Here is a 17,014-nt window from a genome sequence, read left to right as displayed (position 1 = left end):
TTTTCTCCAAAAACGACCAAACAGCTGATTTCGCAAGTGCCGGCATAACGACGCGTTAGTTAAGTTGTGCGGTGCAGCGCGTGTTGATTCGTTGACAATAATAAGCACAGTTTACGCACTTTATTTAAATTGACGACTACAATACGCACAGCATGTCGAAACCAATTACCTTTGTTACGGGCAATGCCAAGAAGCTGGAGGAACTAATTTCCATATTGGGGCCAAATTTCCCGCGCACAATTGTCTCCAAGAAGGTCGATCTGCCCGAACTGCAGGGTGAGATCGACGAGATTGCCGTTATAAAGTGCAAGGAGGCGGCCAAGCACGTGGATGGCCCAGTGCTTATCGAGGACACCAGTCTGTGCTTCAATGCACTTGAAGGATTGCCCGGTCCCTATATCAAATGGTTTCTGGAGAAGCTTAGGCCAGAAGGATTGTATCGTTTGCTCAGCGGTTGGGAGGATAAATCAGCGCAAGCCATTTGCACGTTTGCCTACTGTGAAAACAGCACCGCCGAGCCACAAATCTTTAAAGGCATCACCGAAGGCGACATCGTTGAACCACGTGGACCACGCGACTTTGGCTGGTGAGGAAGCATTTCATCTTACAACTACTTAAATATTAAGTTTAACAATTATTACAGGGATCCTGTGTTCCAGCCCAAGGGCTTTGATCTGACCTATGCACAGCTGCCCAAACCCCAGAAGAATTCAATCTCGCATCGCTATCGCGCCTTGGCGTTACTGCAAAAGCACTTCGAAAGTCAGCAGTGCTAACTTTGGATTTCGATTGGATTGCGTTAAGCATTACATTTAATTAGTGTCTTGCTAGTTTGTTCTATAATGTCGAGAAAACGTTTACGTTTAAATGTAGTTTAGAGTAAAAGCAAACAGCCTCTTCGTTGCTTAATTGTCCTTCTTGCTCTTGGCCTTCTTGACAGCCGCCTGTTTCTTGGCGCCCGCTGGTGACTTGTTCCAGTAGTACAACAGCTGGGCGAGTATGACGCCATTGGCGAATGTTGATGCGCAGAACGTAATGATAATCATCTGATCGCCAGTCTCCTGAATCGAGGTAAAGATGCGAGCTAACGAGCCGGCAAACATCATGATCACCGTCGCTGCCGACAATTGTCCTGTGGAGCCGGCATTATAGTTGGTCACCGCCTGGGACAATTTGCCTACCAGCAGAATGGGAATGTTGCAACTCTGTATGGTCAGCAGCACGGCCATCGATGTCAGGCCCGAGTTCAGCACATACAGCAATCCCGCATAGGCCAGCAGAAATATAAAAGCGTGTGGTTTGCGACCGCCAAAGAAGAGAACGAGAGCAGCAATCGCTACAGTTTGCAGAGCAAGGAAAGTGTTGTCACCCCATGAGCTGAAGGGATAGCCGTTCATAAAGTTGTAGGACAAGTGGAATGTGATGGCCAGCAGATCGAGCATAACACCGATCAGATTGATGCCTTCGCCCGACTTGCTGTTGAGAATCTTGAGCACTTGCGGAACTTTCACCAGCACCGAGCCGGCAATGATGCCAATGCCGAGACCTTTGCTCAGCAGCGCCTTGAAGCATGGCACTGCAATAAAAACACACTCATAGTAACAGCTGTTTAATGATCCATTTCAATAAACTTACCATCGAGAAAATTGTGTTCCAAAACGTAGTTGTCATAGCATTTTTGGCTCATGAGAAAGAGGGCACCTTTTTTGATTATATCTGCCATAATTGGTAATTTATCTAGTTGCGCGGTGAGTGTGTTTGTGCAGCAATGTAGTTAGTGCCGGCTCTTATCTAAACGTTAGTAAACGCTGAGCTGATAGTGCGCGATTGAACTAACGAACAGTCGCAATGAAATTGAAAGCAACTAATGGCAACGTACACTACACGTAATATACACACACACCTGCTACACTCTTATATCTATGCGCCAGTGTGACCATAGTCTTTCAGAAAAATACCATCTAAAACAATAGTTTACATGCAAAACTGGTTGTTGGTGGCACCCCCTGAAGTTGTTTACGAAAGACATAGCGCCTCTTTTTAAAAACAAAAGAAATGGTTTGTCGAGCTTACCACTTTTTGTTTATCAACTAATCAATAAAATAGTGCTTTGAAATGCCAGAAAACTGAAGCTCGAAATATACCGTAAATCCACTGCTGGTATTCTTTGTTTCATTATTTGCCGCTGTGCTAAATATATTTTATTTTTAATTGTCTATTAATAAATGACATTTTAAACAAAAAATAGAGCAAATGTTCATGAACAATAAGTAGTGAATTTAAGTTACTAGCTGGGATGAATTAACGACATTTGCTTGGCACACAACTGTAATAGAGATGAGCGCCATTTGTAAGTCGTTACTTATCACTATAGATGTGATTACTTTCAATACCTTTGTGCCAAAATTATTATCATCAATCGATAAGCAGCGAAATTTTTTTTCAAAACGCTATCGGTCACGAACAACTAGTGGGCGATGTCGATTAGTTGTCGATAAAGTTTTTAAAACAATTTCGTTATAAATAGATATTTGCCAGAGAAATGTTGTGTTTTAATTAAGAGTTAGGTTAGCAATCTTTTATTTAATTTTTGGATTAGCACTTAGCAAAATTTACAGAAAATAATTACAAATAACTATTAGTGTAAATAATTAAGTCAGCTCATAACCAATTAATAGCCATTATAAATTAAACGAGCAAAAGTCATCGATAAGCGCGCAAAGAAAATACTTGAATCTTAATCGCTAGATAGATTGGCTTATCACAAATATGTGTATTTCTTCTTGCTGATTAATTAAGGGCATTTCAATTGTTCCGCTGCACTAAGAACCATGGCAATTAAGCGGAGCTCGCAAGCAGAACGTGATCATCATGGATCATCACAAATACTCTTCTTTCTTTGCACACTGGGTAATCTTTTAAAATTTATTATACTCTATACTCGCATCTCTTGCACTGAGATTGCGTCTGCGCATTGAGTCTGTTATTTTCCATATCATACAAAAAGTGCATTGTTTTTAATTTTGCAGCTCTCACATACAGCATTTGATAGTGTCAATTTATAAGCATTTCATATTCATTAACTGTCACTGTGTGCACGAGCGTCGCAACACACTCACATAAATACACACTCGTTGAGAATTACTTCCCCCATTCATGTGACTTGTCTTTGTGAGCGTCAATTTCCATTAGAAAAGGTAAGCAGCCCAAAACCCCCTTCCCTTGTTCACTTATCTTTTGCACTTCAACAGTTACTCGACACATTATTTATAATTTGTATAAATTGATTTAAATAGCACTCGTTGCGGTCGGCATCGATGGCGCTGCATTAAACGACAGCAGCGTCTTCTATTACGAGCTTGCCTCAACACCATCACAATCACAACAATCCGCCATAGACATTGTACTGCAATCGGAGCAAGCAACAGTAAACATGGTGCGCTTCGACAAGGGCAAAATTCTGGCCAAAGCGGCTAACCTGACCGCTATCAGCTGGGCACATGCAGTCAACAGTCAGCAGCTTCTCTCCGATGCATTGAGCGGTAAGTCGAATGCAGTGCATCTTCTTTAAACTCAACTTCAACCTTTACTTACTTACAGGCGACATCGACATGATTGAGGCGGATATTGTGCTGGGCCAGCTGAATGGAGAGGGTGATAATCTACCTGTGATGGCTCATCCGCCGGCAAACATCTCCGATTTGACACTGGAAGATTTCCTCTATCAGATCAAGGCGCACAACGAGGTGAACGAGGGCGCGGAGAAGGGTGTTAAGCTGGATTTCAAGTCCATTGAGGTGTTCGAAGGTGCGCTGGACATACTAGACGAGACCATTCCAAAAGTATACACTAAATAGTAGTTGACATACAATTGTTAATCATGCATTTCCCTTGCTATAGATGACATATCCAATTTGGATCAATGCGGATATCTTAGCCGGTCCCGTGGATCAGAATAGAACGGTGCCCGTGGATCCGGCCCGCTTCTTTGCCGGTTGCAATCGCTACAAGCAAGCGGTGCTCTCCATTGGCTGGACCACAAACTGGGGTGCAGATTTCCGCGATGGGGAATACACACAGTCGCAATGCGATGCCATGTTGCAGGCCATACGCGACAACAATGTGACCTCCACAGGGCAACCAATCACGTTTCCAGTGCGCGCTGGCATTGCGGCCAATAGCGCCGAGCAATTACACAATCTGGTAGCAGCCGTCAATGATACGAATGAGAGCACATTGACCATTTGGTCGTCGGAGAATGATTATGTGAACGTGGAACGTTTGCGACAGCTCATCTTTGGCTTTGGTGTGGAGCGTGTGTATTTAGATGTACCCGAGGCACTGTCCTCTCAGTTGGATTTGGGTAACACGGACAGCGGAGCCAGCACCTTTAATTCGTTGGTCAGCTTCAGCTTTATTAGCATCTGCTTTTGGGCCATCTCCAGTTGGCTGAAAAGCGTTTAAACACTTTGTGGTTTTTGTTTTGTTGATTTCCATTTCAATTTGGTTTCTTTTTTATTTTTTAAGGAATTGGGTTTTGTTTTCTTTTTTTCTTTTAACTTAAATCCCACTTTGAATTGTATCACTTCATTTTGTTTTTGAACTTAAAAAGAGAAAAGATGATCGCTTTACAAAAATAATTGTTATGCATTAAATTTATGTAATATGTAGTATAAATATAAAAAAATACTTTGGACGTGCGCAGTTTTACTAAACGTTAACGTTAACAATGGGTAGGCGATTAATCACTTATGTACAGCGTTTAAATTAAGTTACTAACATAGTTAATGACTTTTTGATTTTTCTCTTCGTTTCTTTTTGCTTTTTCACGTTTCATTCTAACATGTGTTTTTCCTTACTCTTGTTTTTGGCACTAATAAATAAATAATCTTATTAATCTCTCTCTATATGTCCCCGCGCAACAAGTGCGCAGTTGATGTGAGGAAACCATATGAGTGTGAGTGTGATGAGTGTACTTGGGTGTGTGTGAGTGTGTGTTGCGATATGATATATATGTTTGTGTATGTGTGTTCCTTACTAATAGCTTGTGGTGCTATGTATGAGGCAGTTAAGGCTAAAAAAGGCAATCTATAGTATTTATATAGTATATGTATAAAGTTTTAACGGTTGGGTCGATTCAAAATGCAAGATGCAACGATACGTATAGATATATTAACTAATTATCACATCTGTTGAGCCGCTCTCAAGGAGTCGTTCACTAGCCGAGCTGCAGCCGCTATCGGTCAATCCCGAACTGCGTCTATAGTCGAGCAGTCGGACGCCCACACGCTCATTCTGGCTGTCATGCTGATGGAATAACTGCTGCATTGTAATGGCATTGGCATTGGCATTTGTCAAACCACTGCCAATGCCGCCAGCAACGCTGAGCGTGGTCAGAGGCCGCAGCACCGCTGCCTTCGCTTTGGGATCATCGCTGTGACACAGACGCGTCATCTTGCGTGTGGGATACCAGCAAGTGCAAAGCAGACCACCGGCAAGCAAAATGCCCGTCACGATCTGCCCAATTAGCACTATGAGCGGCACCAGTGCAATGTTGGCGGCAATCTCCTCCGTGACACGCACACGTTCCTCGGCCCACATCAGCGGCATCATGACACGGGGCACGCGCGCATACAAACTGCAAATAGAGATGCGAAATTGAATCTCAGGTCACGCAAACTGCAATTCAATTAACTTACGATACTCCTCTGATGGGCTCCATTAAAAAGTTGGCTTGGAAGCCACCGCCCACATCCATGGGCACGCCAGCGTTTGGCTCCAGTGCCATGTAAAACTCATGCTTCTCCTTCTCCGGCTGTAGACCGTCCACAGCCTCCAGATAACTGGGATCCGCCATATAAAAGTGCGGATACGACATGTATATCGATGCATTGTATGAACAGGGACCAATATTTATGACTCCCGCTGGGTTGCACTTGCCTTTCACGCAATAGCAACTGGCATCCGGATACATGGTGCCGTTGTCCACGGCATGACGTGTACCACTAAACTTGTACGCCGTAACGCCGTGAACAGTCACCGTTTCCGTATAGTCCAAGGGTACGGCGCGACACATTTTGGGCATGTAGAGATATACGCTGCCGTTGGTGCTCAAATTGGGTGGGAAGAATTCGCCCATGGAGCCATGAACTTCGCCACAAGTGCCCTCAAAGGCCCCTGTATGCGTTAGATTGTTCCACGTGTAGATTTGTCCCATTTTGCTGATGTCATCGGCGCCCGTGAACATATTAATGTCGCCATCAAAGCTGGTCGTGCCATTGCGGTCATATTGATAGCCAACGCGATCGTAGGGCACGTCCTCAGGCCGAATGAATTTGCCAAGTGAAACCAATGGATGAATAAAACCCTTGAAGAGCCACTCCTCGGCAGTGTGGGTTTCGCTCACTTCCTGTGAGGCACTCAATCCTGCTGAGGCTATTAACTTAGCAAAAGAAGACAATTCATCGAGGCGACGTGCTGCGGCCTACAACAAAAATGATCAATTAATTGCAATTTTCAATTTAAATTTATTTCTGCATTTTGTCAACTTACATGCGCCACAGTATTCACCGAGGTGACAATATCCTCGAGCGTACCATTGCTGCCGGCAGCATCAAAGTAGTAGAAAGCCTTCTTTCGAAACGACACCGAGGCATTCTGATTGTGCCACTCAATGTCCACTTTGTCGGGTTGTTCCCTAAAGCGATAGGGACCCAACTGCTCGAAGCGTGGCTTCCGCGGGGAATCCACATAAAAGTCCTCCGGATTCGTCCAGTTAAAGAGATAAACGTCAAAGTTAAGGGGCAGCGGTGACACTTTCCAATCGGGGTATGCTCGCGACGTGGGACTCAGTGCCATTTCCTGAAAAAAAATAAATTAAAAAATAATTAATTGATGAAACATGCGATATTATAATCAATCAATCACGCTATCAATGCGTCTCAAAGATAATTGCAAATGTTTATAAATAAAGCGCGCACATTAGTAACGCTATAACCTTTTCAATTCTGGGTATAAACAACTAGCTCAAATGTGCTAATAGATTTGCTATGTAATTTGTGTTGTCTGGCAGTGTTAAAAGTAATAGATATAGCGTAATACCCCTTTAAGTCTAACTGAAATACTTCATAAGCCTAATGATATAATGATATTGTGTGTAACTGGCAAAATTTTGGTTTTAATTGCAGCGTTTCATATATGTAATCTATTAATTGCAAGTCTTATGATTAACTTATGATTAACTTATATAAAAAGCTTTTTAAAATAACTTTTGAAGTAAGTAACTTTCTTACTTATTAATGTCAATCTAGTGAATACATTACTCATATACATCGAAGTAAATGTATAATATATCTATAAATAAAATCATATTAAAAACATAATTAAATTTGTTGACCACTAATTCCCATTTAAGGAAACCTATATAATGTGTAAAGTTTATAAAAAGTGCTCTTGTACAAATTGAACCCAAATTTGCATTAAATGAATAATTGAATTATTATAGAGAACTGTGATTTACTTTGTTCTACGCCCCTTAATGTATTCATAAAGTAAACGAACTAAAAGCTAAATTTCGCACATTACATTGCATTAACGGGCCACGACTTTCTTTAACCCTATTTGATTATAGCCATTATTTCGTATTAAGTACCTGCCATAATTTCAAAATTAATAGAATGCTAAATAATTGAGGTTCAAGGCATTTCATTAAATGTATTCACGACCTACAGATCAGTGTGCTTGTTAACATGGCTATTTAAGCAAAGGTTAACACATTATTACGATAGCTGCAAATATGAAGTGACAAGTGATCATTGAAATTAATGATAAGATAGGGCACTGCAATTTCGATTGAGAAATGTGCACTCATTAAACAGCATAAAAGGGGCGCTATTGAATCGTTATTTGGATTATCAAGGTTGGGCAAAAGATTGCGAATTGAAAGCACTCCTTAAACTTCTTATTGAGGTTGTCTACTCAGAAATTGTAGTGTTAAATTCCATGTAGTCTGGTTTTTTTCTGTTTTTTCTTTCTGTGTCTAGCAACATTGTTGACTTTCGTCTATGCAATTTCCCCAATCAACTAGGCAAATGTCATGTGAGTGTCATGTTATTATCAGTCTAGAAGCAGTCCGGCCCTGCTCATCAATCAATCAAACAAGCATCGACACATATGTAATCATCAACCTCGTTATTATTAGCCCCTGCCATTTTACTAGGCTGAAAACTTTAACTAAATCCATTGCGGCCATTTTGAAAATTCTAGACTCTGGCTATAATCTTTCGTGGCCTGTTGGGTTTTTGGCTTTCAGGAAATGACTAAACTGATAAAATACGATTGGTGTCTCGCTCTTTGTGTGTGCGACAGTGGCACGTGTAAATATGCGACCAGTCTGTTACGGCAAACGATGATGAAGAACTTCTGCTGTGCATTTTGTCTGATACGGTATACAGAACACATTGAATACACGGAATACACTGCGAGCAGGTGTTCAGGTTTCGGTCAAGGGCACGGCACCTGATCAGAGTGTGTGTAATAATAATAATAATAATCACAAGCTGGGTGTAATACACCAAAAGCTTTTTATTGTGATTTTGTCGGATTGAGCGTTGAGAGGCGTGGGGAGGAAATGCAAAATGAATAATGCTCATAAAAATGAACAAACCGATTCACAGAGAGACCTCGTTTCTAATCGGCGACTTTAGGCTCTATCGCTAAAAATGCTTTTCGCTCTGATAAGATAAAAAAAGTGTATAAAAATGCCCGATTGTGTTGTTATGGAAAAACCTAAAATTATTTGTTTATATGTTTTGGAAAATTGAGTGAATGTAATTTTATTCAGTGTTGGCAACATGTTTGCCAAAATAGATCAATGATCTGATTAAAGCCTTGCCAGGGCCACACAACTGGTGTGTGTTAGTATGATTCATGCTACCATGATCAACGCCCTCCGATTAAATGCCCAAAAAAATGTATGGGTAAATCACCAATCGTTCAGAATGAGTTTAGTCAGTAGCCAAAAAATAAATATTAATGTAATGTTGTTGTTGTGTATCTTATCTGTCCCAAATTTTATTCTGCTGTTGCCTGAACACCTGCACACACTCAATCTTGCTTCTTGGCTTTTTTTATGCGAAATTGATTCCAATTGAAATCATTTCCCACCCATTTTCTGCTATACTGTACGCTACTGTTGAAAGTCAAATTGTATGGTAATTTTCACAAGGTTCACGTCCAGTTGACCCCTTGTGCTATGTATAAAACAGTTTGGCAATTGACTGATTGAGATGCAGACAGTGTTGCAAAATGACTGCAGACTCTTGACATTATGACTCGGCACGACTAATGTAATTATGCGTATGCACGATAAGATAAAATCTGATAGGAACGTCGTGAGACAACAAAATCTTACAGCACAAACTCACTCACTCGATATCATATACTTAAATCTTACCTTGCCGCGCATGCGCGTAAAGATGTCGATCCAATTGCGAAGCAAGTAAACGCCGGCGGCAATAAAGCATACGCCCAATATCACAATGACCAGCCGCCAGGCACAATGACATGCACGTGATGTCATCTTTAACTGTTGTTGTTGCTCCTGTTCTCGATGATGACGACTTCTGCTGCTGCTGCTGTCACTGTGACTATCACTACTGCTGTCTTCGCCTTCTGTTGTATTTGCAGCAGCAGTTATTAGTCTTTTTGTTTTGAAGGAAACTTTCGTTGATTTTTGTTGTGCGACGTCGGCGTCGTTGTCGCCTGTTCTCTTGCTCTTGCAGCGCTGCACTGAAGCCAAGCGTTTGTATAACGTTGCTCTACTCGACGTTGTCGGAGTCGTTGACGCTGCCTGAAAATTACAGATAAGCAATACAAATACACAACCAACAAAATCTAAAGAGAGCGCGTGTTAAAATCGCTACGCTCTTAAACACTTGAAAGTAAAGCCCGCATGCAGTGTTGTGCAAAGTGAATTTATTATGCATTTGTGTGAGTGGGGGAAATAATGACTTATCGGCTGCAGCCGACTTTAGTTATCGATGATGAAAGGCTCGTTCGTCTAGGAATGGGAGAGAGCGTCAATGTCAATTGGCCACCGATAGAGAGCGTGTGAACAGAAGAAAAAGTACCATAGCGGATCACGCGCCGGAGAGCGACAGCGAAGAGCGCAGCTTATGACTACGTCGTAATTATAAAAATTATAGCTGTCTAATTGTTAAACCATTTATTGTTTATAACACAACGGCCTAGTGTACGACTTGTACATGAAATAGTTATTTTGCACTGCTTTTAATTTGAATGCTGGTACGCTTTATGATTTTTGGGGGAAGGCTCTCGGCTCTCTCGGAAACCGGTTTTTTTTTTATTATTTGACTTGGGGGAGTGGGAGTCATGTGTAGCAATAGCATTAACATTCCTATGCTTGTACGTGCGTTGTTAGTTGCTGTTATTGATGCACAACACAAATCGCCATAGCAAGGTTAAATCGAATCCATATAGGAAAACCCGTTTTACACTCTGCAATTTGCCTACTCCTCTCTTTGGTCTCACTCCCACTCATAGCCCAGCCTCTTCTAGATTAGTTTACGCGTTCTTTTTGTATTAGCATTGCGCAAATTCATTTATGTCAACATATGTATTAACACTTAGTCATATGTGGGGGGTAAATTGTCTGAAGAACTGTTGCCGAGGAGTCCAAGTTGTATTAATTAAGTCGTCTAGCGTATGTGAGAGCGAGACAACAATTATAACTATGATTCGCAGGAATTTGAATTAGTGTGAGTGTGATTGAAAAGGCAACACGCAATAATTATTTATGGTTATTACTTGCGCTATAATCCTTGAGTTGTTGATTTTGTTCGACTCGTCACTTCCGCAACCTGTTGACATGTTTTGCAGCTACGCTATGTTTATAGCGAATTTGCTATAATGCTATAAATAGACGAAACCACAGTGCAATGTGCCAAAATTAAGCATTTATGTATGTGGCTATCGTATACATGTGTCTGTGTATGTTTGTTCTATGCGCTGGGATTAATTTGCAAATTCACTGAAAATGCGTCACACTTTGGTTTCTTTTTTATTTAATTTTGTGCAAATATCGCGACCCCATCCACTCAACAACAAACAAAGTTAATGTTTTATTAGCTTGAATATCAAGCAAGAAGAAGAACGATCGTTCTTCGTTCAGTCAACGCTGCTGTTGCTGCGTGTGTTTAACTCTCTTGCGTACGCGCCTTTTGCTCTCTTTTTCTCTCCCACTCACTCACACACGCGCATGCTCTCGTCACACGCGCCGAGCAACAACAATTCAAGTGCGTAGGGATATTTTTTTTTGGTATTTGCCCTCTTACGTTTTCACTTTTAGTCGTCGTTTTGTTGTGGCTTGTTGCAACTGCGACGTATTCTGTATTATTATTAGCACTCGTAACGCTTGTTCACTTGTAGTGCTTCCACTTCTACTTCATTTTGGTTGCCCTTTTGCAACCGTGTATTATTTTCTATTGGTTTTAATTTTAATAGGAATTTTTTAAATTTGCGTAAACGTGAGCAAAACGTATGCGTATATTCGTATTTAACAGTGGCGTCTATTTTTTCGTTCGCGTTCTTCTTGCGTCTCACTCACGCCCATTCGTTTTTAATCACTAGACATCTCTCAACGCATCGTTCGTTAACTTGATCTTGAACTCGCTCAAAATGGCCACGCGTCGTCCGATCTATGCGTCTGAGCGGCACTGCGCCTGGTCTGCGACTGAAACTATTTTGTTTTATATTTTTCAAAACGCCACCAGCAGCAATTATATATTCTTTATTAAAAGCACATAAGCAGACAGTTAAGCCGACTTGCATATACCCTACAATAGAGTTGCTGGGTATTATAATAATATGTAAGTGCCATTTGAGGTGATGAGGTATTTACTTTCTATTGATGTACTTTAGATGAGCATATAATGTATGATTAATAATGATAGAAAATTCGCAGCTGTTTTTTGTGTATTACCAAACGTTTACTGAACTGATACTCTTTACTGCGCAGGGCATTTACCACAGCAAATGAGCAGGCAAAGAGCGGCGACTACCTTATGCTCTCAAACTCGCTCTCGCTCTCACTCATTATGTCTTTGCTCTCTGTGTCTATGTAAAACCAGTTCCATCTCTTGAAACGGTAATATTTCGATGTATTCGCTTATTGTCAGTTTGAAACAATAATGCATCGACGTTTATTTTGTGTTAGAACGAATTTTCAATGACTGGATTGGCGCGCTCAATTTAACAATTGGAATGTGAACATTTTTTTTAATATATTTATTTTGTTTTATCAGAATTTATACTGAACAAGTATATTTATATTAAAGTATGATTTTTATTCTTATAACCTGCTTATCAGTAAGTGGCAAGCAATTGCTTCGACTGTTCTGAGTATACTCTGTGATTAATTTTATGATATGCTCGAAGTACAAAATGCCGATAACAAATAAATCCAGAGTACAACAAATTTGGAGCTATGTATGTAAACAGTATATAAAATTTATGTATAAAAAATTTGACACTTTTGCAGCTATAATCTTGCAGTTTATTGAACCTAAGATTGTTGAACTTTGACTGCTCTATTTTAAAAGTGAGAAAGAGTTAGAAAATGGAACAAGAATTTTAAAATGCATTTAATATACATACATATGTCCCTGGAATTCGATCAGCTTAACAAATTGTATACCAAACACACTAAATAATAAAAAACCATAATGATGAAATACACTTCAAGGCCGATAATTCCTAGGCAACTTTATACATATATAATTAATCCCCTATGGGTATATCCCACATGGAAAGAACCCACTTAAAATTTATATAACATATGCCAAGTTAGATGAATCAAGATGGCTTTCAAATCGAACGACTTATTTTCGTCGAAACCGATGGCCAGACGGACATACCCTAGAAAACCCTAGAACTGTACACTTATCACATTACAGTCGCGCCAATTGCGCGCTCAACTGGCGCATTCCGCTTCAGCTGACGCCGCAACATATTGTAGACCCACCAGGAGGGGGGATCCCTCGGCCCCAATGTTCTTGAGCTCAGGATTCACAGCACTCGTTGCTTGAATGCGATTCTCTAGATTTGTAATATCAATTTGTCGTATAAACTGTCGCTGTATGAAGATTTTCCGCGGATAATAGAACAGCAACGTTAGTCCCAAAATGATAACGAGAATGCCACAGATTTTGCTAACAATCGTTGAGATGGGCAGCAGGTTCAGGTAGAAGAGCAGATCGGGTGTAATTTGCACTCGATAGTCTACCCAAATCAGAGGCAGAAAAGTTCGAGGAGCATTGCGAAAGGCGCTGTAGATAAAAGAGAATCGAGCTTTAGTAATATGTCATATTAAATAAAAAAAAACTAACTAAGCGCAAACTTTGTTTTTATGTTTTAGCATATAGAATTTGGATGTCATATTACTAGATCAGATCTTGAAAGCTACTAGACGTCTCATTAATTAATATAGACTTTTCGAATTTCAATGCTTACGATTCACGACGTGGCTCCACCAGCAAACTAATCATAAGACGCGCCTTAATGTCGAGCAACATTCCCGTTTTGGGCTCCAGTATGATGACCATTTCATGGCGCTCCTTATCGGGCTTTAGGCCCTCCACAGCGTCGACGTAGTAGGGATCGGCATTGTAGAAGTGCGGATAAGAAGCGAAGATGGGGACATCGTAGTAGCAGGCGGACACATTCATTAAGCCGGAACGCACCTCCTTACAATCGTCCTGGCAGTAACAGCTGTTATCCGGATTATCGGTGCCTAGAATCGAGTGCTTAACTCTTGTTTCCAAAGAAAATGAATCGTTTAAATTACCATTAGCCATAGAACGTCGACTGCCTTTGTAGACATATGCCTCGACGCCCTCGAAGATTGTGGTTCCCGCATAATCCGCCTGTAGCTCGCGACAAATATCGGGCAGAAAATAGGAGATAGGTTTCCCTTGTTGCAGCGGTATCGGATGGAATTCTCCAATGCTGCCCTTGAGCTTGCAATGTGGATAAGACGCTGCCACATCATCATAACGCCAACGCGCAATTTGCCCGATTTTACTAAAGTCATCGGCACCCGTGTAGATGTTATGATGGCCGTAGACCTCTGTGCTGCCATTGCGCTGAAAATGTGATCAATTGGTAAGCAATCAGTTGGAAAATATATACATCTGGGGCCTTACTGGATATCCGTAGCCTATGCGCTCGTAGGGAAAATGCATTTGCGGCAACAGCTTGCTGGGCACCATGGAACTCATCTTAATCAGCGGTGTATCGAACCCCTCGAATATCCATTCATCCGCTGTGCGCGTAAAAGTCGCATCATTACCGTACATATTCAGGGCAATCATCATGAAGGAACGCAGCACGGGATTCCATCGTTGCGCCTTGTGCGTAATGCCCACCGTGAGAGTATTTGGTTGGATCACCACATCGTTAAGATTTCCCTTGCTCAGCTCGGGCACAAATGTGAAGCGACTCTTGCGCAGATACGACACCGTTGAGTTCTCCGGGTTCCAGGTGACATTCAACTTTTGTATCTGCTCGGTGAAGGTGTAGGGTCCAAGTTCCTCAAAGCGTGGCTTCACCAGTGGATTATCGATTTCATCTGAATTGGTCCAGTTGAAGATGTAGACGTAGGCTGTCATTGGGAGGCTTGGATACTGCCACAGATTCGTCATCATTGTGTTGGGCTGGAGCACCATGAGCTGGCGGTAGTAATAGATTATTTTTGATTAACAAGATGTTTTTTATCAGACATTTTTAAACATAACTGCTTTACCAATAGTGTTAGTATTAATTTTAATTATAGCTAACCTTTTTTAAATAAATAAATATTTAGAGTAAACTTGATTAATAAATAATCTCACAAAACACAATTTCTATCAGCTTATTTTTTAAAAATAACTTTATTTTTAATTTTAGTTTTATTATATTTTTTATTATTGTAGTTTATTTTTTATTTTTAGTTTTTATTATATATATTTTTTGTTGAAGTTTATTTTCATTTTTTAGAATCAATCAATTTGATATTGAACTTTTCATTTAATGACTAGTTGGTGTAATTAGGTGAAATTTTTTAATAGTTTTTATTTTATTTATATATTGTATTATAATAAAAAAATTAACTTCAAATTATTTCTTAAGAGTGTCAATAAAAAATTTCTGAAGCTGTAATTGTATTTTAACTTTTTTTTACATTGTAAAAAAAAATATATGTATTTAATTAAATTTAATTTGAAAGTTTTAATAAAGTTTACTAATAATTCCATGCTTAACTTTTCGTGTAAAATTGTAAAGCAAATATTGTATTATGTTAGCTTTTAATTTTTTAATTTTACTTCGTTTAATTTATTTTTGTAAATATTCGTTTATCCTTCATCGACTCACCCACTCCATGGCTTTGTGCTGTAGCTGCTCCAGGTTGATCAGATAGACGAATCCTCCTGTTGCCAGAATTAATCCCAGCAGGCTGGTCAAGGCAATGCGTGATTTTCCGATCATGTCACTTTCGGATCGCAGGTCGCAACTAGAATGAGACTACGAGCTTTAAGTTCTCAGGTGCGTAACCATAATGCAGCTACTGATCTACACTTGACTTGTTTTCCTTGATTATATCGTGGGTAGCCACGATATGTTTACATCTTGCAAGTATTCTTTACTGAATTAGCATTATTTGCGTTATGAACGCAGGCATTTTTATAGCCAATGAATTGATTATTTTTGCCATTAATTGTTTCCTCAAGAGTTTAGTTCAACTATCACTATCAGTTGATAATTACGATAATTCCTTCAAATATGTTTTAATTAAGTGTAAAAATAGATTCACGTTATTCATACATTGTTGATAAAACTAAATATCTGGTTAACTCGTATTTCGTATTCTTGATAGACAAGATTAATTGCATATTAGTTATGGGCTATTACGATCTAGCAACATTGTCTTGATCAGTTTAATCCTCAATTTGTAAGCATACGACAGTAAATCTGTATATTGTGTGGAGGTCTTGAAATTATGAAACAATCCAGGTCTAAACATTAAATGTATAGATTATCATCATGTTTGCTAATTATTTTTAATCTTTACTAAATATTATTGGACACACTTACCCTGCTCTTTGTAGAAATTAGTTAAAGATGTGTATATTATATATAATACTCAGTTTTGTCAGATTTCAAAACAGAAATGCCAATTCACGTGTTAGAAACACTAGACTAGGTATTCCCAGTTTTGTTGTTACGGTGTCTGTGTCGCGTCTCGAAGCGATCTTAAAGGTCCCAGCCGGGGGTTATCTACTCTTCAGCTCAGATAATGCACTATATATGTTACTTTCACAATCACAGTGAGCTAGGAAGAATCCTGAACGATCGATTGTCGCTGGAGATGAGAACCGCTCGAAATGCCGACCTGATAAAGACTGTCGGCCTGAGCAGGAAAATGTTCCTATATACAACGAGTACTTGACCATTAAAAGAAAACTCAGCTTCAGGCGCATTCTGAATTGATACTGCACCTACAAAAACACAAGCAACAAAAAACACGAACCAAGCAATACATATAAAAACAAATCAATGAATTGTTACACTGAGCGAAACGAAAGTGTAGCATACCTTTGAGGCTGATCTTCCGCCACCATAAATCATTCATCTATTCGAGAGATAAGCCACTCTCCATGCGGATGTTGAATACAACGGTCAATGGCATTTCATCTCAGATGCTTCGGAGTGTTTTTTGCAGTGTAGCGTGTCGATTTTACAATACTTCTTCTTTTTAAGTTTTGTGTGCACTTAGTGTTGTTTTTGGTTCAAAAGTTCCACAATCTCGTCAAGGGTTATCTTTCAACGGCTTAGTTGCAGTTGCAGTGGCAGTGGCAACTATATGGGGAAATGGGAGCAGTATACCCAAGTGCAACCAGACGAGCAAGGCAATCGAATCAAGTCGAGTCGTTCGTTCGTTATCGCCTCAACTCTAACC

General features: G+C 40.0%; 4 protein-coding genes across 5 annotated transcripts; 2 read left to right on the top strand and 2 right to left on the bottom strand.

The window, feature by feature from the left end:
- The first annotated feature begins 24 nt into the window (after positions 1–24).
- Positions 25–909, top strand: LOC132798738 (inosine triphosphate pyrophosphatase). The gene is made up of 2 exons (XM_060810702.1): positions 25–586; positions 644–909. The coding sequence occupies exons 1-2, from the start codon at positions 153–155 to the stop codon at positions 774–776; spliced, it is 567 nt and encodes a 188-aa protein (XP_060666685.1). The 5' UTR covers positions 25–152; the 3' UTR covers positions 777–909.
- Positions 785–1,929, bottom strand: LOC132798737 (mannose-P-dolichol utilization defect 1 protein homolog). Its single transcript, XM_060810701.1, has 2 exons — positions 1,636–1,929; positions 785–1,576 (listed from the first exon to the last, which is right to left on the bottom strand). Exons 1-2 carry the CDS (start codon positions 1,721–1,723, stop codon positions 906–908), a joined length of 759 nt encoding a protein of 252 aa, XP_060666684.1. The 5' UTR covers positions 1,724–1,929; the 3' UTR covers positions 785–905.
- Positions 1,930–2,322: 393 nt separating this feature from the next.
- LOC132798736 (protein FAM151B) lies at positions 2,323–4,696 on the top strand. 2 transcript variants are annotated; one of them, XM_060810699.1, is made up of 5 exons: positions 2,323–2,350; positions 2,800–2,910; positions 3,297–3,542; positions 3,601–3,842; positions 3,901–4,696. In XM_060810699.1, exons 1-5 carry the CDS (start codon positions 2,338–2,340, stop codon positions 4,462–4,464), a joined length of 1,176 nt encoding a protein of 391 aa, XP_060666682.1. In that variant the 5' UTR covers positions 2,323–2,337; the 3' UTR covers positions 4,465–4,696. The 2 variants fall into 2 exon arrangements, with proteins under 2 accessions (XP_060666682.1, XP_060666683.1); XM_060810700.1 differs by lacking the exons at positions 2,323–2,350; positions 2,800–2,910 and adding an exon at positions 3,007–3,197.
- Positions 4,476–16,472, bottom strand: LOC132786085 (uncharacterized). Its single transcript, XM_060792481.1, has 11 exons — positions 16,150–16,472; positions 15,430–15,568; positions 14,223–14,747; positions 13,865–14,162; positions 13,531–13,810; positions 12,997–13,346; positions 10,828–10,880; positions 9,455–9,850; positions 6,553–6,861; positions 5,700–6,484; positions 4,476–5,638 (listed from the first exon to the last, which is right to left on the bottom strand). The coding sequence occupies exons 2-11, from the start codon at positions 15,541–15,543 to the stop codon at positions 5,173–5,175; spliced, it is 3,576 nt and encodes a 1,191-aa protein (XP_060648464.1). The 5' UTR covers positions 15,544–15,568; positions 16,150–16,472; the 3' UTR covers positions 4,476–5,172.
- Positions 16,473–17,014: the final 542 nt, after the last annotated feature.

This window comes from Drosophila nasuta, chromosome 2L (genome assembly GCF_023558535.2).
Source record: "Drosophila nasuta strain 15112-1781.00 chromosome 2L, ASM2355853v1, whole genome shotgun sequence".
In the NCBI taxonomy this organism is placed as follows: Eukaryota; Metazoa; Arthropoda; class Insecta; order Diptera; family Drosophilidae; genus Drosophila; species Drosophila nasuta.
This window is presented reverse-complemented; position numbering and strand designations above follow the sequence as displayed.